The sequence below is a fragment of the Cyanistes caeruleus genome, chromosome 6, assembly GCF_971803275.1.
Source record: "Cyanistes caeruleus chromosome 6, bCyaCae1.hap1.1, whole genome shotgun sequence".
In the NCBI taxonomy this organism is placed as follows: Eukaryota; Metazoa; Chordata; class Aves; order Passeriformes; family Paridae; genus Cyanistes; species Cyanistes caeruleus.
Window position 1 is genome coordinate 5,586,464 of NC_141706.1, and position 24,538 is coordinate 5,611,001.

The 24,538-nt window shown below is 42.3% G+C and overlaps 1 protein-coding gene and 1 non-coding gene across 5 annotated transcripts; one reads left to right on the plus strand and one right to left on the minus strand.

Moving 5' to 3' along the window:
• Nucleotides 1-1,339: 1,339 nt before the first annotated feature.
• Nucleotides 1,340-1,421, minus strand: TRNAS-GCU (transfer RNA serine (anticodon GCU)). Its single transcript has one exon. It is a non-coding gene; the product is annotated as a tRNA-Ser (tRNA).
• Nucleotides 1,422-1,762: 341 nt separating this feature from the next.
• KNL1 (kinetochore scaffold 1) lies at nucleotides 1,763-24,329 on the plus strand. Of its 4 annotated transcripts, none has more exons than XM_086895042.1 (27): nucleotides 1,763-1,877; nucleotides 3,072-3,189; nucleotides 3,570-3,624; nucleotides 4,466-4,505; nucleotides 4,729-4,788; nucleotides 5,033-5,094; nucleotides 5,539-5,594; nucleotides 5,932-5,971; nucleotides 6,471-6,508; nucleotides 6,843-6,895; nucleotides 11,002-15,240; nucleotides 15,571-15,715; nucleotides 15,820-15,887; nucleotides 16,012-16,110; nucleotides 17,108-17,223; nucleotides 17,453-17,543; nucleotides 18,030-18,146; nucleotides 18,951-19,038; nucleotides 19,396-19,464; nucleotides 19,828-19,867; nucleotides 19,977-20,078; nucleotides 20,556-20,656; nucleotides 20,911-20,979; nucleotides 21,112-21,221; nucleotides 21,731-21,849; nucleotides 22,948-23,070; nucleotides 23,172-24,329. In XM_086895042.1, the coding sequence occupies exons 2-27, from the start codon at nucleotides 3,183-3,185 to the stop codon at nucleotides 23,275-23,277; spliced, it is 6,213 nt and encodes a 2,070-aa protein (XP_086751168.1). In that variant the 5' UTR covers nucleotides 1,763-1,877; nucleotides 3,072-3,182; the 3' UTR covers nucleotides 23,278-24,329. The 4 variants fall into 4 exon arrangements, with proteins under 4 accessions (XP_086751168.1, XP_086751171.1, XP_086751169.1 ...); XM_086895043.1 differs by lacking the exon at nucleotides 1,763-1,877 and adding an exon at nucleotides 1,947-2,141; XM_086895044.1 differs by lacking the exon at nucleotides 1,763-1,877 and adding an exon at nucleotides 1,954-2,069.
• The last annotated feature ends 209 nt before the right edge of the window (nucleotides 24,330-24,538 follow it).

A 24,538-nucleotide genomic window follows, 5' to 3' on the forward strand; every position in this document is an offset into this window, starting at 1 on the left:
GGACACTTCCAGGGATCCTGGGGATGCCACAGCTCCTCTGGGCAACCTCTGCCAAGGCCTCAGCACCATCCCAGGGAAGGATGTCCTCCCAATATCCCATCTAAATCTCCCCTTTTATGTTTTGGAGCTATTCCCCTGTTTGAGTCTGAGATACAGATTGTGTGCCCTTGTTTTTAATACTTCTAGGATTCAAAAAAACACTGAATTTCATATAATACGAAATTCATGAGCATATTTTCATGGTGATACATGAGAACAAATGCTAAAGTTAGATAAGAAAAGTGTAAGTGTGTAAATTAGAAAGTTTTTTAAATCACTGGGTGAAAAAGTAGTTTAGAGATCAAGAGACAAGATGGAGGATTTAGGGTGTTGTCCTTCTTCTTCTTCATGTTCTTTTCTTAGGGGTTTTTGGGTAGTAGTAAGGGATTGGGTAAAAAATGCCGGCAGTGCAGCACACAGGTGTTTGGTCATTGGGTCACTAAGAAAAATAATTTAGTTGTCATCTGTTAATTGGGTAAATGGACATATAAAAGACCTTGAAGAAGATCTTTGTTAGCCATTTTACCCCTTTTCTATCATAGTGCACATGGCTCCTTGTGCTTTGTGATGCTGATAAGAAAAAAATAAACAACTGAGTCTGAACGGGGGAAAACTAGCCTCCCTCTCGTCAATCTTCAGTTCAAAGGGAAAAAGAACCCAATCCAAAAGTCCAGTAACGAGACGTTCCCCCTTGTCTAAAATCACCTTTAGGCACTGGAAAGGGCTCTAAGGGTTCCTTGGAGCCTTCTCTTTTCCAGGCCAAAAAATCCCAGCTCTCTCAGCCTTTCCTCATAGGAGAGATCTTCCATCCCTCTTAATTATTACTCAAATCTTTCACGAAGGACCCAAGCAGCCCTAATAGGACATTTTGTTGGGGATTGGAGAGGAGGTTGAGATTAAAAGGAATTTTTTGCCATTGTCACAGCTGGATACTGCAGCAGAGCTGTGTTCTGAGGTAAGTCAGGCTACCCCAGGGAGAGGCACCACAGGAAGCTGGATACTGGATGAGCCCCTTCAGTCCCTCGGGACACTCTGTCCTGGCTGTGACCCCTAAATTCCTTGGGACGCTATCTTGCATGACCCCAGATCCTTCATGACGCTCCCTCCTGGTTGCAACCCCCCAGAATCTTTGGGACACTCTATCCTGTCTTGTGACCCTAAATCCCTCAGGATGCTGTGTCGTGTCTGTCCCGGGCGCCACCTCCGCGTTTCCTCTTTCCCATAAGGGCCGCAGGGAGACCTTGGAAGTGCGGGGGGCAAAAAAAAAAAAAATTGGTGTGAGGAAAAAAGTTTCCTTTTTCGACGAGGATGGGATTCGAACCCACGCGTGCAGAGCACAATGGATTAGCAGTCCATCGCCTTAACCACTCGGCCACCTCGTCACAGCAACTGCTTCCTCACCGGGCCTATAAGGAAGTTCGCCCACCACCTCCACCATCTCCTCCCACCCGCCTCTCCCCTGTGCGGCGGCGCTGGTTATGCGGCCCTGCACTGGCACAGTGCGGAGCGAAGCCACCGCGCCGCGACCGAGCACCCCGCGGAGCTCGTGCAGTACCGCGCCATCCCCATCACCGCTGCTGCGGGCGTGCGGGCCGCGGGAGACACCGAAATGGCAGCAGCGGAGCGATCCGCGGAGGCCGCCATGTCGTACGGCACAAGGGGGCGCCATGTTGTACGGAGCCGGGGGCAGCCATCCCGTACGGCGCCAATGTGTCGTCACGGGCGCGGGGTGGGCGGTTGGATTTGAACGGGGCGGCGGCGATCGGGGAGCGGGAAGCGGGAAGCGGGACCAGGGACCCGGAAACCGGGATTCGGGAGCGGGGGGCCCCGAGCCGGAGGTAAGAGTGGCCGAGGGGATCGGCTCGGAGGAGGAGGCGGCGCCGGGGCAGCGCGGCAGCGGCGGCGGCGGCCGTTGGCAGGGGCCGGGGCGGGTGCTGCGGGCAGGAGCGCGGGAGAAGGCGGGGGGAGAAGGTCGGCGCTGCCCCGGGAGCGGCCTCGGGATCGGCTGGATGGAAGGAGGGCTGAGGGAGGTGACACCTGCGGTGGGAGCGGAGCGTGTGGGGAACCCCCCCTCCGATAAGGGGGGTGCGGATCGATCCGAAGTAATTAATGTCTGGGGAACGTGTTCATGTGGTGTAATTAATGAAAGAGTGATTAATGCGGGGTTTGTGGTCGATAAGTGGTTGGCGCCTGGGCTGTGTGGGCGGTAAAGCGAGGGCGCGGGGACAAAAAGAGGCGGAAAAAGGGACTTTGTGGGCTCATCCTAACGGGGAAAAGGCCGAGGAGGGGCAGGGATGGGCTGAAGCCTTACGGAGTTATTCCCGTGTTCCCAGAGTCAAACGGGGGAATAAAAAGGGGGGGGTGGGTTTCACCAGCACAGCGACTCAGCTCACCTCTCGTCCCTCAAGGATTGTGGAGGATTTTGAAGCAGGATTAAGGAAGAACGGTCAAGGAAGGTGGTCGGGAAGTGAATTTCAGATTAATATCCCCGATAGCAGAGTGATCGAGGCTGTTAGAGCTCCAGGTTTATCTCCCACAGCCATCTTCCCTGTCCCTCCCTTTGTGTGTTCAGTCTGGCCGAGAGTGGGTTTAGATGGGATACTGGGAAAAAATTGTTCCCTGTATTTGGCAAATAAATTCATGATGCCAGAGGTTTATGTCCAAAAAGGAGACAGAGGAGTCTTGTAGCTTTATTCGTGAATAATGGGGGAGGCCTCGGGGCATTTTCCATGGAGTCCCTCAGATTTCTGGGGCATGCAGCCTCCTTTTTATCCTAATTTACATTTCCCCATTGGCTGAGGTACTTGAGAGATACACACTTCCCGAATTGAGTAATACAGACCCTCTTCTAATGTGCACACCCCTGTCCCCTCTTTTTATCTTTGTTCTTTTTCTCCAAGTCCAGGAATTTAGCAGGGCCTTGGATAAGCAACAGTTGGTGTCCATAAGTAACATCCCCCTTTTGCTTAACTCACCTATCGGTCTCTGGCTTAGGCCAGATTGTAAAAACACATTCCTCTTATTCCTTTCAGGAGTGTTTTAGGAAAATTGAGCCATGCTCTCCTGGTTGTATCTAGAGAAGGAGCAAGAAGCAACAGGCACAAGCTGAAATACCAGAAATTCAGTTTAGAGTGAGAGGGAAAATGGCTGGTACGTGTCAGTACAAACATTGTCTTGGATAAGGCTTGATCTCGTTTATTTCCCAGTATTTACTAGAATCTTAATTTTAAATAAAAGGTCAGTTAACCAGTAATACTTAAATTGTTAGCACAGCTGTTTTCTAGTATGATATACAATATCATGATATATTCATGATGTGAATGTAACAGGAGGACATTGGCTTGAGAGGCCTGTTGTACTTCAGAGCATTTCTGTGACTAGAGAAGGATGGAGGGGGAAAAAACCAGCATCAAAAGCAAATAGCCAGTTGTGGGTTTATGTAGTTTTCCTACTGAGGCTCATCAATCGCTTTGAATTTTGGTGCTGAATTTTATAGGAAAATTTTTTTAATAGGAAGGGTTTTTTTATAGGAAAAGCACATCCATCAGCAATGGACAAGATTTACACGGACCCTGCTGTGGAAAAGTGAGTTGAAATCCTCTAAGAATTTTTCTGTGGTACAAATATTGCCCTTTAGAAGCAAAACTTGTAATTCGCTTCAACATCCCTTGAATTAAATGTGTTTTCCATTGTGAAGAAGACCAGGGAGTTTCTTTGGTGTCTGGTGAGGGGATTTCATAGTGATGGATTGTCAGGAGATGAACTGACCATGGGACTGTGGGGGGGGCAATCTGCTGAGTTTTCCAAAACTTATTCTGGGAACCAGTGCTGAAATGATCAATCTGTTCCAAGCATGTTGTTTATTTAATTTCACACTTGTAAAAATAACAGAGAAATCCATTTATTAACCTCAAACCCTTGGCAGGACCATTCAGGAAATGTTCCTTGGTGCACTTTTGTACCTTCATACTGATGCCTGGAAATAGAACACCAACTTTTTCAGGCTATATAATGATAATGTAAAAGCAAACCTTTACTTGGAAGATTTCAGGTACATAACATGGTGAAAAACAGTGCCCCAAATTAGAGCCTTACAATTGATAGGATTGGGCAATTAGAGTATCTGGCCAATGAGAGGAACAGTTGGTTAGGTAATCTGCCCCCTGGGTTCTGCCCTCCTACCCATTTTATTGTGCCTATGATTATATGGTGCAAAATAAAATGTCCTTGGAGAAGTAACAGGCAAGACATAACAAAATATTAGGAATGTGTCAATAAGTGCCTGTTCACTGTTGGAAAGAAAGGTGGGAAAGTAGTGGAAGTTACACTGAAGCATTTAACAGCCTACAGAGCTACAAATATATGAAGAATACATAAAAGCTAAAAACTTTAGGCATCAATACCTGTTTCCCTTTTCCCCCTGCAGTGATAACACGGAGCACATCAGGAGGAAGCGACTGTCCTCCGTGAGTAACTTACAGCATTCCTTGAAATAAAACTGTGTGAGGGGGGGAAAGGAGCCCTGAAAGTTCCTGGAAGAGGAACTTGCTTGCTCTTGGGAGTTGAAGAAAAGCATTTCAAAAGAGCCTGTTGCACTGAGAGGATTGACTGAGGCACTGCTGGCTCTTAGAAACTCTCTTCAGCTAAGAAACCAGCTCTTGGAGTTGCAGCTATTGTATTTTCTTTCAGATTTTAAAGGCTCCACGAAATCCTCTGGATGATCTGGGAAATGGGAACGAAATGACCCAGGTAGGTCTATCAGGCCCTTTCCTACCGATCCTCCTCGGTGTTTTGCTGATTAAACCGTGCCACTGGGATAACGCGGGTGGTTGTAGTGCACCGTTTCTGATAATAATATTAATACTTATTCTTTATTATTTATAATTAATTATAATAATTATTTATTATTAATAATTAGTTTAGTTTGGTTTTGTGTTTCTTGGGGAGCTGTGCCTGGCATGGGAAGCAACCTCGTTGTGTTTTTTATTGGCAGGACATCCACATAGAGAGGCGCAGGAGGAGCTCGCGCAGGGTCAGCTTCGCCAACACCATCAAGTGAGGGAGCTGAAGGGTGCACACCTACGTCCCTTCCTCAGCCATAGAATGCAGGGAATAATCCTTCCCCCTAAAAGTGTCCTCACTGAGTAATCACAAATGACTGCAAGCAGCAGGAAGAGTCTTATATCGAGCTGGGAACCCTGAGAGCCATTATTCATTTTTACTTCACAGCTGAAAAAAAGCCCAGTTCAGTGAAATTAATATAGTTGGGAATTTTTGTTTTACGTTCAATTTCCATTCAGATATCTCAAATGTCATAATGGCATCTTCTCCCTGAAAAATACAGCTGGGTTCAGTACACTTCTGGCTTTTGGTATCTCGTTTCAGAACATTTAGGAAAGATTTAAATTAGTGCTGCTTGTTTTTTATTTTTTTTTTTTTTCCTTTGAATTTGGTTTTAGAGATGGTTTTGTTTTTAAAAACTGGTGGTTTTGTTCTTAGCTGCAGAGTCTTCCAGCAAGATCTTAAGAACAGCGCATCAGAAACAGAAAATACAGGTAAAACTCCTTTTTCTTTTCCTGACAGGCCTCCCAGACTATTATCATCAAGACTTTAGCTTGATTTTAAGAAATCAGAACTTTTCCATTTGGGGAAGGAACAACGTGGTCAGCTCTTTATCCTGGCCTGGCTGAAAACTCCTCAGTCACAGTGTTCTTGCCACAAGAAGACACATCAAGAGTGAGAACTTCAGAACATTGTTTTCCATGCACTTTACTCTTGTCTCAATGTTTTATTGAGTCAGAATCACGTGGGTTGGGCAAAACTTTTAGGATAATCAAGTACAAATGTGATCATGCTTCTCATATTGTAATGTGGTCATTTTCTTAATTTTAGGGCATTCAGCAGATGAGAAGGATGATACCTTGACCAATCAGTAAGTATCATGCCTGACACATATTTGTTATTATTCAGTGTTTATTATTACCAAACCTTTTCCTCAGAAAAAGATAAAGTGCTAGTCTGGCCTCAGAGTTCTTATAGATAAAACACAGTGGTGGGATCTGTAAAATTAAAATGACTTGGAGGTAAAATAACAGACAAGACACTTTGTATGTGAGAAGGAGAATTTCATAGAACCACAGATTCTATGAAAAAAAGAGTTAATCTTTTCTTCTCACTTAAAAATTAAAATGTCACTGTATGTTGAACAGTGGTTTGTGGTATAATAGATAATTTCATGGGAAAAATAAGATTGTAACTCAAATTAGAATATATTGAAGACAAATAAGCAGTGTCTGGTATCTGCTGCCCAGACCCATGTGAGGTCTGCCACGGAATTCTGTGCAACACAATTTTCTGCCTCTTCAGTTTATTGAGCAAGGTTTCTCTTTAAAATCTTTTAACAAATTGTTTCTCTGACCCACCTTTTGTAGGAATGAAGACCTGGGGTCTGTTTCTTGTGAGATCACTGGTGAGTTTGAAAACAGATTTAATAATTATATGACTCTGTTTATTTAAAGCTACTGATTATGTTTGAGAAAATTTAATGTGCCTGGAGCAGTCTCCCTGCCTTGGGAGAGCTCTCTCTGAATGGGCTTTGCCCCTTGAAGTTGTTTACAAGGATTCTGTTGTGCAAGTCTGGGTGGCCCTTCAAGGTGCTGAAGGGAATAATGAAAATATTTTTCAGAATATATTTGGGTTTAATTGTATTTGTTTACTCAGCACACTGAGCTTCAGCTCAGTGGATGAAGTGGACAAAATAAGCAAACAGTACAAAACCTGGAGTGTTCCCTTTCTTTCCACAGGGATGAACACTTTGCTTCATGCCCCCATCCAGGTCTTGGGGCAGCCGACTGAGGTATGTGAAGGCTTTGATTTTTTGGTGCTGAAAATACCAATGTCCAAAATACCTCACAAGAATTTGTGTAGTTAAGATCAAAAATGTTAACTGCCTAAAAATTAAGCCTTTGTGTTCATATAAAATTCTCTTGAAAGTGAATATTCTGTATTTTGCGTGTCTGTAAGTGTGTCCTAATCTGATAGGCATTAGACTGCAACATAAATAACTCTTGCTTCTGACATTCCTTTATAACTTCTCAGTAATGAACTAGTTCTTCCATTCTTATCTTCTTTGCAAGCTTTCATGAGTCTCACTTTTTTTAGTAATATAAGTTTTTAAGGCAAATATAATAGTCATAATTATTCATAGGATCACAGTTATATTTTGCAAAAGTAAGGCAAACCAGTCAGATAAAATGCAAGTTCTTTAAATACTTTGTTTAACTATTTACTTTCTTATTCTGCCATTAATTCTCTGCTAGATGCATCAACCAGTCCTTATCTTATTTTTATCATCTGATTTAACTGTCACATTTAGAATGTGCACACAGCAAATACTGTTGTTTAAATTCAAGTAACCACATATTCCTTGTTTGTGTAACAGTAATAGGTCTAAAGTTAATCTGTTTTGTAAGGTCCCACATGTTACAGAAGTTACATTCTGTAATTTGCCAAAACCTTGCACTAATTTTAAGACTACATTTTCCTTCCCAGAAATTAAGAATATAGTTCTATTATTATTATTACTATAAATATGTAATTATTTATAATTTTCATCTAGATCTAATAAATAATATTTCCTTAGGAAACCATATCCTATCTTAAAATAATAGGATTTGCATATATATATACATAAAAGCTCCATGGTGTGAGTCAGTCTTGTCTGTGCCGTGTTTAAGGTGTGGTTGCTTGTTTTACCCCCATGTGATAAACTCAGGGTCCAATTCCTTCCACTCTGAATGCAGTGTAGGTCACCAGGGGGACTTGATATGGTCCATTCCACTTCTCCTGGGTTGGCCCAAAACTGCAGGCTCTCTTGAGCACCGGATCTTCTGGTTGGAAAGGATGTACAGGCGAGTCTGGTCCCAGTGATTTGGTAACAATGTACCTTTTAAAGCTTACAAAAGTTAATTTTAATGGTATCATATTAATTTCAGTAAGAATTTGAGACTTCCCTTGCCTTGTTGGTGGGGCATGAGAAAGTTTCTGGCCATCTAAAGAAAGTACTAAAATACTAAAATGTACCAGCCCCTCATTCTGCCAGGGCAGTTCTGCAAATTCAGTTTGCCAATAATTACCTGGTGAATTCCTCTGTTTTGCTAGCCTTGGAGGTGGCCTTCCTTCCTTGAGATGATTTTGCAAGATAAATTACTTATTTGTCAGTAACCGATCTTAATTTCTGTCATCTTTGTGCTTACTATACTCCTTTATGAATTAGTTACAATGTTTCCTGAAGTGTTTCTTGATGGTTTTAGTTCTCTTACCTTATACATTAATTTGGAACTACAATTACTCACCTATATGAGTTTACTAATCACTTGCTGGGATTTTCTGTAGCTGTGGTGTGCCAGGTGCATCCATCCCTGCACAGATAACTCAAATGGTTTGGTTCAAGTGTGAGACTCCCAGTGCAGGGATTGGCATTAAGGTTCTTTCAGGGCTTTTCAGGCACTATTGACTCTCAGAAGTCCAAACTAAGTGTTTTTAGTGGAGGACAATGCAAGGGTTTTGCCAGTACCCCAAAACTGAAATCCGTAACTGGCACCATCTGGCTTTACCTAGGAAAGCTCATAGTCCTTGGCTCTGGAGTCTGGCAAATGGCTTCTTTTCAGCTGCTTCCCAAGCTTCTATTTTTCCTGCAAGATCTCAAAACTAAAATATATTACTGCTTCTTTGCTAATTTGTGTCATTTTCTTTGACACCCCGTATCCAGGTTGTTCTAAGAAATGTAGCAGACATACAGTAGCATTGAGTCACTTACTTTCAGTCTTGGTTGCTGGCAGAATACTTTCCAATTTTGTGTCCTGTCAAGACTGTGTACAGATGAGTTACCACTCAATGAATATCAGGAATTAAGTCTCTCCAACTTCTCCTTGCCTCAGACTTATTAGGATAATTGGGTTTGCTTTACCAGTCTGGCTTCAGGTTTGAGAGTAATCCTCACCAATTTGGCCACCTTTGATCATCCAGACATCACATTTGCCCATACCAAAAGGGTTACAGCATTTTCTGCCTCCTCTGGGATTTTGTCCAGCTCTTCTGATTCCTGTAACATAAAAATCTTTGCCTGGGTGGCTTTTGATTCTGGTGTTTCAATTTGTATTTCCCCATCCTAGAAAGTTATATGAACATACTATTTTCCCAGTGAATCTCTTCCTGACAAGGGGATTGAGCATTCAGGAGTATACAAATTGGAGTTTCCCCCACTGTTTTATTAATTTAAGTAGTTGTTGTGAAAAAAAGCCTGTTCTCTTTCCTCCCTGTTGCACCCATGGCACTTTCAGGTTCTGAGCTAAGTTTTCCTCTGCACTTACTCACTACTGAATAAGTTATTTCTGTATCAATTAAAAAGTTTACCTTTTTATTCCCTGCAATAACGTAACAGGGCTCAGCTGAGGATGATTCCCCTGATTCCTTTAGAGGGGTTTTTCATTTTCACTTAAGGTCTTGGGCTTGGTAGCTTGAAGAGCCTGGTTTAGGTTCTTTGTTTGATTTGCCTGGCTTGGGGATACTCCTTTTTCCAATGTCCCCTTTCTTTACAAAGTGCCAAATACATTTCAGACACTAATTATCACAATACAAATTGCCAGATATACTTTAGCCACTAATTAATACAAATTACTAAAGTATACTTTAGTCACAAACTGTTAAAATGATCAGCCAATTGTTTCTGAGTGAGGGGGGTCCTGAGTCCTAATTAGGGTTTCAAACACTTTAGCAACTCTGTCCGGATTTTCCCTTTAAACTCCTGCCACCTTTCTCCATGACATTAAATCCACTATTAAAAACAAGGTTACTGGACCATAATTCCCTGCTACCTGCTGGAGGGGAGCCATCAGAACTTCCCTGGCATCTCCCACTCCTTGCTGCCTTCTAGTGCGTTCCACAATCAGATCAAAATCCTCCTATCCCCTAAAATGTTCTTTCTGTTCCAGTCCACTTTTCCAAGACTCCCTTATGTGTCTAACCATATTCCCTGGTGAGTCATGATTCACCCCCTTTATTCTTTGCCACAGAGCAACCATCAGCTCTAAATCATCCTCCTCTTCTCACCTGCACTTTAAGCACCTCTGTCCCATGCTGCACACAAAACAACACCTCTTTCAACCCTTTGCCTTTCTTTTCCTTTCCCAGTGTACAAGGAATTTCATCCCACTTATTTTCCTTCTACAAAACAACGTTAATTGCAATGTGTATTATACTGCAAGGTTCCATCCTTAGGCCACTTCTCTTGATCTTCCAGCATGTAAAGTGGCCACCACTGATTGCAAACTTTTATAAGTTTTCCAGTTCTCCTTCTTACACAAAATGGGCATTGAGCAGTTCCATAGGCCAGGACTCACCAGATGTAGAGAATTTATCATCTGGTAACAAATATATTCATTATACTTGATAAAATATAATATATCTAATTACAATTTTCCCCCCACAGCTATAAAACTGTGTTTTCTGCTAAAGAGATTAAAATCTCCCTTATCAGTGGTGAAAAAGTTCTTTGAAATATCCAGCTGCTGCTTTGGAGCAGGTGGACAATAAACTGGTGGAAATCATGTTATAGAGAAATAGAAAATATTGATCCATAAGCCTCAGTAATTGATCTGTGCTTGCTAAGATGTGGCTAGATATGAAGTGTAAGATGACACACATTGTTTCATTAAACCCCATTTAAATACGGTGTATTTGCATCATTTAGTCATTGTCCTTTCCTCAAATATGTCACTGCTTATCAGGGTGGCCTGAAATTAACAGGTTGGGTTAAAAAAAACCCACTTACAGAGCTAAAACCTTAGGACTTTACATTAGTCAACATTACCTGACTTCTGTTTTAAGCAGAATAAACCATTGATCATTTGTTTTAAGTGCCAGTCATTGAATTTTCCTTTTTTTTTTTTTCCTGTTTTTCAGTGGCATGATGTGGACCACACCGCTCCAAGGATGGACAGGCAGGACACCACCCTCCTCTTCTCAGAGGAGAATGAGATGGAGATGACAGCCAGTCACACAGCCATTATCTCACGGAACCTCAGAGCCCAGCAGCCTGACAGAACCGAGAAAATAGACTTCACCTCCTTCCTGGCTAAGTTAAACTCCAGCCAGGGGAAGGTAGAAACCAGCAAGGAATTGAGATTGCTCTCTGACCCCACAAACCATCCAGGCCCCTCTTTGGAACAGAAAGAGGAAGCCACTACTGTGAAAAAAATAGATTTCAATGAATTTCTGCTGAGGCTGAAGTCAAACAATCCTGCTGAGAGACCTGACAAGGACAGTGTTTGCTGTGTCCCTTCCCAAGGCTCGGGAGATGTGACACAACCTTCCGGGGAATTTGGCTATTCCCATGAGCTGCTGGACGCCTGCAATGTGACAAAAGTGTTTCGAGGCCGAGAAGGTGGGATGGAGATGACAAAATGTGAGGCAGCTGATGTTAAAATTCCATTCCCTGGCGTCAGTGAGGTTCCACCAGAGCGGTGGGAGTGTGCGGATGTTACCGAGGCGTTTGCAGACGAGGGCATGGACGTGACAACCAGTCACACCGCAAAAGTGTCCTTTGCCCTCTCCACTGTCGGGAACCAAAGTCTCAACTTCCAAAAGGATTTCCCACCCACAGAGTCAGATAGTTCTGTGTTCATGAGAGCATCTAATCACGACTTAAGTGTTCAGCAGGACCCTCAGCTTTGTGCAGACAGAAAAACAGCAAATGCTGAAGGCAGAGGAGAGCAGCGAGCTGGGAAACAGGAGGCCGGGACATTGTCTGCCATCCAGGGATCCGTTTTGTCTGAGACCATCTTCCGAGGGGACAAAACCGTTGTGTTTTCCAAGTGTGATGACATGGAGATGACTGGGAATTACACAGACATCATCTATAATGCTAGCACCACAGAAAAGGACAGTTTGTGCCATAAAACCTGTGAAAAGCCAGTGAGTACCAACCCTCCGCTCGTAGGGAGCAGATCCCTGGCATGTGGCACCATCCCAAAGGGTCTGGCACCTGGAGATGATCCTACTGCTGGGCCCTCTAAAATCAGTGCACTTGACCTGCCTTCAGCCCCAGGTGGACTCGTGGAAGAAGTGTCCCAAACTTGTGGTCCTGCTGCAGCCAGCGCTGGGTTTGGCTCATACACACATCTGGTGGCTGGCAGGTTTGATCCCTCTGCAAACACCCAGCTCGTTTTTCCAGGTGAGAAGACAGTAATATTCGCAGAAGACGACATGAACTTGGCTAAAACCTGTGTTAAGGATGGTGGAATGAGTGTTGGTAATGAACATCCCAGTGCAGTGTTCACCTCTGTCACCTGCAAACCTCATTTCCTGGGTAACAGATCTGCTTTTTCCAATGTAACTGAGCAGGAAGAAATGGAAATAACAAGATGCCACACTGTTTTCTTTGATGGTCAAAGCAGTGGGGTAGCAGCAGAACCGAAACAAATGCTCTGTAAAATCATTCCAAGAAAGAGCCAGAACAAAAATGTCACTGAAGGTGACATATCTGCATATTCTGTAGATATGGACAAGGAAAATGTTGAAGTGAGGAATATTGATGGGAATATTAAAAAGAGCCAGGCTATGGAAAGGAATGCTCAAGATATTCGGATGATAATGGTTGATAAGAAGCTTGGAAAAACCAACTTCCAAGCAAGTGGTCTGAGTTCCTGTGCTAAGAGCATGTGTTTGTTACAAGAGCAAAACAGGGGAGTCCCTGAGAATGTTGTCACTAACACCAGTGCATCCCTGTCTTTACAAAGCCAAGAAGTTGTATCACAATCTCTGGGAAAAAACCTTCCAAGCCTCTCAGATTTCTCCACAAATGACACAACAGGCATGTTTTTATGTGATCAAAGCATGGACATAACCAAAGCTCATCCTGCTGCTTTTGAGATTGCTCCTATTAACACAGAACAAGAATCCAGTAATTACAATCAAAACACTGCACTATCCAAGCAGCTGCAGAACCAGTCCTTCCCATTTTCCAGTCGTTGTGATGTGGGTATCGTGAGTCAAACTGCGACAAAGGAATGTGGGGACTTGAAAATGAGCACCAATAAGCAAATTGTTACTGCTTTGGCTCCAAGTGGTTCATTTACTTTCAGTAACAATCCTGCTCCCCCTGGAATGAGAGGAAATGAACAGTTTGGGACAGGAATAAATGCAGATGGCCAAAACTCAGAGAGGCAAGAGAAACCCCAGCCTGTGAGGGCAGTAAGCAAAATATTGCCAACCCGAGGAGACTCTGACAGACATTTTTCCATGGGTAAAACATGTTCTTCGAGAAAGGATTTAAAAACTCCTCCCTCAGCTCATGGGCTGCTCCAGAGGGGTGCAGAAGAGCCAGTGTGGGCCAGGACATCTGAGGCACCCAAGGGAAGTTCCCAGTTGTCTGGAGAAAAGTCTGTTGTGTTTCCCCACAGTGAAAACACGGGCGTGATTGGCAGGTGTGTGACGATGGTTCCAGATTACAACATCAACATTTTTTTGTCACAAAACCAAGAAGCACCTGGATACTTTGGTCAAGGGGGAGATGAAACTCTGTCCTTAGAAAAAGGGGCCACAATGACAACGCCAGCGGAGCTGAGCGGGAGAGAGGCTGCAGGTGGCAGAACCATCAGTTTTGCTCCGGCTGAGGATATGGAAACCACCACAATTCACACAGCACAGCACATACAGCCCATCCCAGCCATTCCTGCTGACAAAACCATCGTGTTTGCCCACGACCAGGAGGACATGGACATCACTGCATCCCACACTGTTGCTGTCAGTAAGAGCATCCGTGGGTTTGAGGCCCAGCAGGTGCCCCACACAAATGCCCAGCAGCCACCACAGCACATGCACAGAGGGTTGGAGCCCTGCAGAGGTGATATGGATTCCTCACAATGTGCCACAAAACCTAAGGATAAGGCCAGCATTCCCTCTTCTGCTTCATCAGACACAGCATTTCCTAGTGAGAAAGGAGCTACCCAGCTCCCCGGTGGCACAACACCACATTCTGTTTATTCTGTCTCCCTTCAAAAAAGTACTGTGGATGTGGGGGCACCACAGGATCACGGCCCTCCCACAGATAATTCTGTCCCTGTAAGCAGGGAGCAGGATCTGACACCACCAGAAAAACTGCAGTCAAAGGGAGTATCCTTTGAGTTCCCAAGTAAGGGCCCTGTGGATCACAGGGAAGAAAGTGGCAGCTCGGGATCCTGTGTTGCTTTTCCCATGCAGGGATCAGATCCTTGGAAGGGTCATCCAGATTCCCCTAGCACTCAGAGAAACCAGATAGTGGAAGAGGATTCATCTCAATGTGGAGATTCAGATTTGGGCTTGGCTGGAGCAAACCCCATTCCAGGTGCTAACAAGGAATCCAAGAAAAATGAGGAGCTGTCAGGTGAAGGGGAGGCACCACCAAAAGACTTTCAAATAAACTCTGAACCAACTGGGCAACCTTTGGTCTGTGACAGTTCAGGGGATCAGGCACATCCCACTCTTCCACCAGCATCTTCAGGTATTTTAGGTGTTTGTTCAAAACTGATAGGTTTGTCAAGGAAATCTGTTTCTCTTTCCAAAACTGCTTCTTCTGACCTGTTGCCCAGTTCCTCAGCTCAGCCAGAGGATACCCTGAGGTTGGGAAAAAACACTGTCAGTGAAGCTAATAACTTCTCTGATCCCAAAAAACAGGAAAACACAGGTCTGGAATCTGGAGCTGATCCTATAGGAATGGTGCCTAAGGATAAATATCCAGGAATAAATATCCCTCTGGGTATATTCCAGCCTAAACTACCAAACAGAAATCGTGTTTCTAGTGCACAAGACATAAATACAAAATCAGACAGAGTAGAAGCCTCAGTTCCAGGAAACACCAGTGAAACCCCAGGTAACAAGTCCAGCAGGCAGAACTTCAGTCCTTTTCAGTTCATAGCAGAAGAATTTCTCCCTGTGTGCCTGGAGGAAATGGATTCCAATGAATCTGTCAGCTCCGAACTCATGGAAGATGCTTGGGATGATAAAAATAAAAACCAAACCCTCCACTCTGAAAAGGCTCCCTTTGAGGAGACAAAAACTTGCAACGTAAAAAGAGCTTTAGGACAAACTGGGGAAGATCTTCAAAACCCAAAGAAGGCCAGGAGGGATCAACATGTGGATGCTGGGGCCTCTCAAGACTTGGAGGTGAGCTTGGTCCCTAACTGTAAGGATATGAGAATACCAGCAGGGCTTAAGTTTTGGGGGTGTAAGTGGATCTGTTAGTATGGTTTTCTTGTTTTTCATAATCACCAGCTTGCTGTCATTGTCCTGTGTCATTCCCTGTGGTTTTTATTGTTTTGCCAAGTTAGAAGAATCAGGTTGGTGTGTGCAACACAGGCTGAATGAGGGATTTGCCAATTCTCTGCGTAGTATCCCTTTAATCCTTTTAAGGAACAGCTACAATAAACCACTGATCCAGTTAGGTTGCTTTCTATAACTATATTAATTTATTTTCAAAAAATTTGATAATATTAGGTGACTCTTGATGTTATGCCTGAGGACCGAGCAGAAGTTGATAAAGCTGGAGAACCTCCAGGTCGCTCAGTTAAAAGCTCTGAGTGTCCTCATCCCAACACCAGCAGCTCCCTGGATTCTGTGAAGGCTGACATAGAATCAACAAGTAAGAGATCATTTGTGATAAGAGTCCCAAACTTTGTGTTCTTTGTCCTGTAAGAATGTTATTAACCCCACCAATTCCTCCCCCTTTCTGTTTTGTTTTCCCAGTCCATCGCAGCAGTCATGTGGAGTCCCAGCTTCTCACGGACAGCATTTGTGAAGAAAATTTATGGGAGGTATGGACAGGGCTGGAAGACAGAACTTCCTGTCCTAACAGGAAAAAAAACCAGTGTTTATACACCAGTGAACATTCTGTCTTGAAATATGGACTTACTTGTATGTTTTTCCTCAAATGTACAGAAATTCCAGAATGGTGCTATCACAGTTGGGGAGTTTTTTACTCTTCTTCAAGTCCATGTTGTGATTCAGAAGCCCAGGCACAGCCAGCTTCCAGCCAATGTGAGTGCAACAATATAATTTACCTTCAATAATTCTCCTTTGTTAGTTTGGGTCTTAATTTTTAGCAACTCAAACATCTTTAAATGAAAATCAGAACAGATTTCCATGTCCTCACTGAACACTATATATTCAGGATTACTGTTCTGGGATAAATATGCTAATTCTTGCTTTTTAAATTTGTTTTAAGGACAATAAATTTGAAAGAATTAGAAGATCAGTCTGATCTTTTCACTTTATCTTCTCTCTGTGTCCATCAGCCACTACTACCTGCAGCTGCTCTGAGCTTCTCTTGCCTGTTCTACTTTCTCCTTTAGGAGTGCTTCTCTTGCTACTCTTCTATTTCCTCACCTGAAAAACAGGGAAGAAACACAGAACAGAAGTCAGACTTCTAAACCCCTTCCATTTTAATTTAAAATGGGTTCTCCCAGTTTAGCTACAGTTTATTTTACAAATTTAGTCGTACGGAGTTGTTTCTAAATACTCATCAGGCTTAATAATGCTGCTGCTGTGGACTAGTGGCTGATAAAAAACAGACACCATCTCCACAAAAGCCCCTGAAATCTTTCTTTGAAGGACTGCAAGTAATTCATGTCAGTTATTTATGAGCTTTACTATACAGGCTGCTTGCTGAAGTACCCTCCTTATATTTATCTGAGGAATAAAGCTCCATAAGGCTCCCAAAGGCTTTGATTCTGAATTAAGCATAACTTTGAATGAAGCATTGTTTTATTGGGGAGCATTCTTGTTATCTGCATAACATACACATGTTTTGAAGTCTTCATCTAAAAGGGAGACTTCTTTCAGTAATATTTAATTTCAGTTTTTTGAGCTCTAATGATGAGGCACATGTCCCAAAAAGAAGCCTGTGCTCTGGTGTGAGGAAACACAAAGCATGAAAGCAGAATTGAAATGATTGGAAGTTACTATTTCTGAAAAATACGTTGTTTTTTTTAAATTTTTTTTTTTCTTCCTACTTTTCCCTGTGTTTTTTCCTCAGTGTGCAGTTAGTGCACCTCCCACTGCAGAAGATCTCATCTACAGCCAGTATGTGCACCGGCCCAAGCTGAGGATTTATGAGGAGGATTGCCAGGACCTGTCTCAGAAAATAGCGGAGTGAGTGGTTTTGCAGTCACACAGTTTATCAGTAATTCCATTTTTTCAGCTTTGGGTGCATGGAAACGGCCTGAAGAAAGTTAGCACATTTCATACAGGAAAAGTGAAAATACAGTTAGTCATTTATTACAGATTTAGAAGTGAATTGTATAAATATCAACGTGCTGCTTTATGCGGTCAGTGAAATTTCAGCAAGACTTCCAACATTTTTTTCCCCCCCATATTCCAGGTTAAAACCACATGTGACTGTCCTGGATCAGCCCTTGGTGAACGTGATCAGGAGTTTGTGGGAAGTAATGAGAACCTGCACTGATGAAGAGGTAATGGTGCATGGAGAGATTGTTTGTGTGTAATGAAGAAGTGAGGTTAATTTATTTATTCACATCAAATAAGAACCAGAATGGTCACAAAACAACAGCAGGTGAAACAAGGCAAAATAGTTTTCTCAGTGGAAAACTGCTGAGAACTTCCAGCATGCCAGGAGAATGCAAGGAAATGTGTCATTTGAAATATACTAAAGGGGAAATAAATGACCCATAGTTACTGCATAGAAAACCCAGAAAATTTATAGAAGTATCCCACTAGGCTTGAGAAGGCAGATCAAGGGATTTTTGTTTTCTGTGGTTCTAATGCCAAGAATAAAGATCTAGTGCTTGAAAAGAAAGAGTCTAAATTGATTAGAGACACAGTATTTTTCATAATTCATCAGTTTGGCATAGGATATCACTGAGGCTGGGTGCTGAGCTAGAGTCAGGAAGGATTATATTTCCATTCACTTTCTCTTCTGTATTTCCCATTCACCACAGCTGAGTAAGTTTGGAGCAGAACTGAACAAGATGAAATCCTGTTTCACCAAAGAGGCTAAAATCTTATCTCACAGTGAAAAGGAGACATTGTACAGGAAACTGCTACAGAGTGCTGAGGTAAAGAACCACAGGATTGCAGGCATTTACCTTTAAAAAATCACTTCTACCACATTTATTGTCTTTAAATGAGTGGGAGCTTAATTATTAAAAGTGTGTACTCTCATGGAAGTTTCTTTCTTATGAATACATTTCCCTTTTATTTATATGCAAATATAACATTGGGATAGTGACTTTCTTGCAGGAAAACTTGTAGGAACCTTCTGCCTAAGAGTTTTGATGATTAACAGAGTGAGAAATGGGAGTATTAAAGGAAACACCACAAAAAATGAGTTACTTATTCTGTAGCAATACCAGTGTTAGTAAGTAGGTAGGTAGTAGTAGCAGCAAGTATTAAAGAATAAATTTTTCCTTGTGAGGGTGCTGAAGCCCTGGCACAGGTTTGCCCAGAGAAGCTGTGGCTGCCCCTGGATCCCTGGAAGTGTTCAAGGCCAGGTTGGATGGGGCTTCGAGCAAGCTGGGGTTGTGGAAGGTGTCCCTGCTCATGGCAGGGGTTTGCAATTGAATGATCATTAAAATCCTTTCCAACCTAAACCATTCAGGGGTTTTCTGATAAGTGACAAGGAATGCATTGTGACAGGGATGGAAGATGTGTACATATTGAAGCTCTAGATTCAGTAAGCATTTAGTAATTTCTTATTATTGACTACTCCCCCATGGTTTGTCAGTTGCCTCTTCCCTCTAATGACAGATTTCATTAGCTCTTTTAATTAATTAGCAAGCAAAGAGCCCCATGGTGATCCCAGAAAAAAAATCAGCTTTTAAAATGGTATCAGTGACTCAAGTACAATTTTCCCATCTTAGGAGCAATACAGAAAGCTCCAATCAAGAATAGAAAAGGTGGATGACTGGATGAAGGAGGCAGAGAGCTCCATAGCTGCTCTGGAATCAGGTGTGTGTTTCAAACAGGTGGCCAATATGCTGTTTTCTCTTTTTTCTGCAGAGCTGCTCTTTAAAATGTCAGTTCAGGATTCTGTGTTTGTGGTTGTTTGATACAAGCTGCAGTCAGAACTTGGCATTACTGTGTAATGATGCTCTGTAGTTTCAATTCTTTTTCTCCAATGCCTTGAGTAGAAATCAGATTGCTCAGTAGCAGCTCTAAAACAGTGCAATAAAACCAGTTTTGCTTGTTACTGTCACTTTTTGAGGTTTTAGTTAACTTTGAAGTGCTGAGATTTCTAGAGCCCACAAACAAAAGTAAATATTGAATCTAGGAGTTCTGCACAGACCTGACACTGCTTTCCCACAGATTCTTTTTGGGATGAAGAGGAAGATGGCTGCAGTGCTGGAACAGCAGGAGGGCAGAACATACAGAAAGGTAATGGAACCAGCTGAATGTACTTTCTGTCTGGTGTTTTAGAACCTGGAGAGGGCGATACTCCACCCCCACCCTGATGCATTTACTCTGAGAGGGATGCAGACTCTTTCCTGCATTGCACATAGCTAATTACAAAGGTGTTAAAGAATGGAAAGGACTGATTTTTCACTGGAAAAGGGGAATTTAGAACTTGCTACCTGAAGAGTATGTGCTGGTTGTCATATTCAGCACTTTATTGTCCAATAATTATAACCTTTAACTCCATAAGAACAGTGAGTCCACAACAAATTAGGACTTCCTGTGCTGCTCTTTTCTCTCATGGTTGTTTTTTTTCTTTTCTTTCCTTTTTTCTCTTTGCTTTAGAATTGAAAAGCATCACAGCCCAAGAAGAGGAACTTCTGAGGTAAGATGTCAAAAGAGGATTTAGGAATCAGGTGCACACTCAGATTTTAGAGGCTTGATCTGTTTGTAACCACTGTACTGCATCTCATGAGATTGGTTTATCCTTGCAGAGAACTATCAGAGATGGATGCTGAGGATGAGCTTGATTTGGCTGAGATGGAGAAGCTCAAGAATACTGAAAGGGTCTGCCTAGAAATCCTGAAGAAATATGAGTAAGGAAAACACCCCCCAGATTTTATTTTTTAATAGCTGTTTCTGGGGCCTCATATTTGTACATGAATGTGTTTGGTTTTGGTTTTCCTTGTTATTTGATGTGGGAAATCTTGGAATACCCATCTCCTTGAAGCCTAAGGTAGGCAATAAAGCCTTGGAGAACTTCCATGTGTGAGGCAGTTATCCCATTAGCAGTTTTGCAGTGGTACTCTGTGATCAGGTTTTCTATATCCAACTCTCCTTCAATCACTAAATTGACATTTATATAAAATTTATGGTAATATGCTTGCATTCCAAGCAGATTCTTATATTCTGTTGGAATGAAAGACTCTGTTTGGCTTTGGAAAATTTCATTGCTGTATGATGTGGTAGGAGCTGCAAGTGCATTTAATACTTTGATGTTTGTCCGTCAGAAAGTTGTTTGGGTTGCTTGGTTGAAACTTGGAGTGACAGTGGGTTTTTTTCCCTCTTTTCAGCTTCACTGAGTGGGAGTTGATGGAATGGAGTGAGCAGCAAGCTGTCTTTAGTTTTCTTTATGATTCTGTGATGCTCACAGTTGTGTTTGGACCCTCAATAGGTGAGTCACAAAATAGGTAGGTTTGTGTTTTATGAATTTGCAATGTTAGAGAGTAGAAACCTGAAATACCTGTATTTGTAAAGATCTGCTGAAAATAAATAGGAAATAGAAAATATGCTACAGTGTGTAAGCTGAATATGTTTTTCATATGAAAATTCAGAAATTTATGTAATGCATCTGTTTCTGAAGATGAAGAGCTGTAACTCCAGAAGTAAGCATGGAAATAACTGGGGTATTTTAACTTTCTTTCTCAGATGGTGAGTTTTTCGCTGCACGTCCTTCCAGAAGCATCATTAGCCTGGACTTTGAATCTTTCCTAGATGGTGAGATTTTTTGAATAGTGGGAAAGTAGAAGCCCTGCTAATCTGTTGTTGGGATGACTAAATATGTGCTTGATTTTCTAATGCTTTATGAAATGGCTTTTCAAAGATTTCTGGTTTTCTTTTGTGTTGCAGAGGAACAAGCTCCACCCTCCTCGTGTTTAGTCCAAAAACTCATCTTCCAGTTTATTGAAAGTCGGGGAAGGTGGCAGGAAAAGTGTTCCACACTGTTGTACTTGCCCCAGGTAATGTTCCAGGGAAACTTAGAAGACTCTGAAAAAGAATCAAATTATTATTTTCTGCAACAGAGAAAATAGAGCTGAGCTGAGAACCAAAGCACCTTAATGAAAGCTTCAGAAACGCAAATCAAAATTTGCTTCTGGAATACTCTGAGGTGTGACAGGAAATACTTGTCTCTGAAGGCAGGAGTCCTAAAAGCTGAACTTTATTTAAAAAACGGGGGTTTTGCCTGAAAAAAAATTGAGCTGAAGGCCATTTTGCCTCCTAAAGAATGTAGGTTTAAATTGCCAAGCCAAACTTCTGTGTTCCTGCGTGGCTGCTGGCAAAGCTGAAAGGAGAAATTTAAAGCAAAAAAGGCACATTTGTTATACTTGTACAATTCCATTTTTCCATCCAAACTGAGGTAGCAGTTAAACCATGTTTATTTTTTGTACTTTCTAGGATGAGCTGTGTGTTCAGGCATCACATAGTCACCCCCTGAGTGCTGATGTTGCTTTTCTGATTTCTCCCCCAGGCTCTCTTTGACATCTCCTTGGTGGTGAGTCGCTGCAAAATCTTGGGAGAGGAGCTGGAATTTCTGCAGAGGTGGGGTGCAAAATTCCATCTCCTGGAGACAGATATCAAAGGCACAGAGTGAGTCAATTCAGATAAAGATGGGATTGTTGGGGTGTCCTGTGCAGGGCCAGGAGCTGGACTTTGATGATCCTTGTGTGGGTCCCTTCTGACTTGGGCTGTTCAGTGATTCTATAAGATGGAATTCACAGTAGCCTTAGGAAGGAGGTTTTGGCTAATCAGAAGCTAATACACTGAAATAGTTTTGATTTGGTATTCTTAAAAGTGACATTTTATGGAGCTGTTTTTAAGAGCAATTTAATTTATTCTCATACAATTGCACTGTAGTGTCCCAGTGCATGGAAATTAGGCCGTTCATGAATTCACTGATTTTACGACTATCAGAGAGATTCTCCCTCCGTGCTCTTTTCCTGCTTGACTTGCCTTTCTTAAACATTTAGGCCAAATTGTAGCAATGCTAAGGAGACAGAGCCAAGAGTTTACCTTTAGCTTAGGGCTTTGTTTCCTTTAGTCTTATGTTTGCCTCAGCCAAGCAGAATCAGTTGTGGAAGGAGGGATGCACTGAAACTGAAGTTTACTTTCTTTACTTTCCATTTTCCCTTGATACTTCCCAATTTTGTGGCATGTCCCAGTTGTACAAAGCAAATACAATTTCACCTCATCCTCCCATTATTGATGCATATCTTTAATTAAGAAGTGTCGAATTATTAACTTGCTCTGTCCACCTTGGTGCTGTTCCAGAGGTTATTTTAATTTTGTAGCTCCCTTTGCAAGAGTGCCAAAAAGCCCATTGAAATGGAGGCAAATCAGTCCTACTTAAAGCATTAAAAAACCTTAATTGCCTGGGAATGTTTTATGTTAACTAGAGAACATATTTTCAGTCTCCATTCTCCCATAATTTCTGGATGGTTCTGTGAATTATGTGTGCATTAACTTTTTCTCTGGGGGAAGTTGGAGGGTTGCATTCTGAAGTGATAAAGTGTGAGGAGCCTTTTTTATCTTATTCCTGAAGTTCCTGTGGGTCTGTGCTGGAAATCTTTAGAAGTTACTGCACTTGTTGCATCAGTGACATCACTTATTTCTACTCCTGGCACTAATTCCAAGGTGGAAGCAGCCCATTTGACTGTTTTGCATGGATCTTTGTGTTCATTTCCACAGGGTGAAGCTTCTGTTCTCCTCTTCTGTGGCTTTTGCGAAGTTTGAGTTGACTCTGTCTCTCTCTCATGATTACCCATCTGCTGTACTTCCCTTCAGGGTCCAAACCCACACTGGGAATATCGGGTGAGCTGACAAAGCACTGCTGCATGCAACCCCATTCCAAAGTAGGGATGGGGGATTGAACACTCGGGATCCTCTCCAACACATGATTTTATCTTCCCCAGGGAGAAGGAAATTGCCGCTGTTCTTTCCAGAGTTCCAGCTGGTCACCTCTATCTGCAGAGAATAGTCACCTTGATCCATCAGGATCTGCTCCAGGGTCCCAGATGATCTACTGGATGCACAGGCAGGACTGAAGCAGTCAAAATGAGTAGTCTGTGAGTTTAGAACTCCCGCTGTGTCTCCCTGAAATGGGAATGCTGTTACCCACTTAGCTCTAGTATTCCTGCCTATTTAGTATCCTTGTGGCTTAGATCAAGTAGAATGCTTGGTGCAGGCCACAAGTTTTACAAAAGCAGGGGTGTCTAAAGAGGAGAAGAAGGAAATTCCTGGATCCCTTGTACGTTCAAGGTGCCTTTTATCTTCTGTCAGTCACTGGTGGTCATTCCTGTCACAGATAGTAATGACTGGATGGTCATTCCAAGCACGGATATTCTTCTGCCATAGCCCATTAATTTTGTCATTTAAAGAGCTCTTGGACAAAGCAATGATGAGTGTTCTCTAAATTATTACAACTGGAATTTACTTTTGCTGTCATTATTTCACTACCACGTACAATTTAACAGATGCCACCACATCCGTTGTTTATCCATCGCCTGGCACCCCTCCCATGCCAGATATGATATCCCTGCATCTGATTAATTAACCAATTAACCTGTAGCAATTAACCCCAGTCACCAAAGTCAGAAATATTTTTTGGAATTAAGGCTAAAACTCCCTGTGCTTGCTCACAGACTTTGGGATGCAACCGCCTCAAAGCCATCACTGTGATTCTCTGGCTGGAGTTAGTTCTGACATTCATTGTCTTCGTCCAGCACTATCTCTGGGTGCTGGGGCACTGTCCCAGTTGGGAATGCCATGGAATTTTAGCAAGGAGACTGAACTCCTTAAACCTGGGAGTATCTGTAGCTTGGTTTTGTGAATAATTTTGTGTATTATGTGGGTCTTGCTGTTGGAACTGATCTTACCCTGACTGTGTTGCCAACCCTGGCTCAGCTCTCAGTTCTGCAGCTGCAAATCTTTGTACCCTGTAAAATTTGTTGAATTTAAAAATGTTTTCCTGTATTTTAGTGTTTATACATTTTATCTTTTTACAAAGTTTGCGTCTGTTTGAAAAGTGGAAGTTTAATAAAGATTGGATTTATCACTCTTCCTGTTTCAAATGGGGAATATGGGCTGCTCTATTTAAACTGGTGATTGAAAATTCAATACTAAATTAAATCCAAAATATTGAAATAATTATGTTAAATACTTGGGAAGACTTTTCATAATATGATTTTTTTTCCTTGCCTTTGCTAATGCTAGTATTCTATATCCTGGCTTTTCACAAGAATTTATTGTATTTTAATTAGGAAGATAGCACCCAAATCAT

Coding starts and splice junctions, on each gene's coding strand:
- KNL1 (XM_086895042.1), top strand. Junction 19,465..19,827: donor AGGGCAGAACATACAGAAAG/GTAATGGAACCA, acceptor TCTTTGCTTTAG/AATTGAAAAGCATCACAGCC. Junction 21,222..21,730: donor CACTGTTGTACTTGCCCCAG/GTAATGTTCCAG, acceptor TTTCTCCCCCAG/GCTCTCTTTGACATCTCCTT.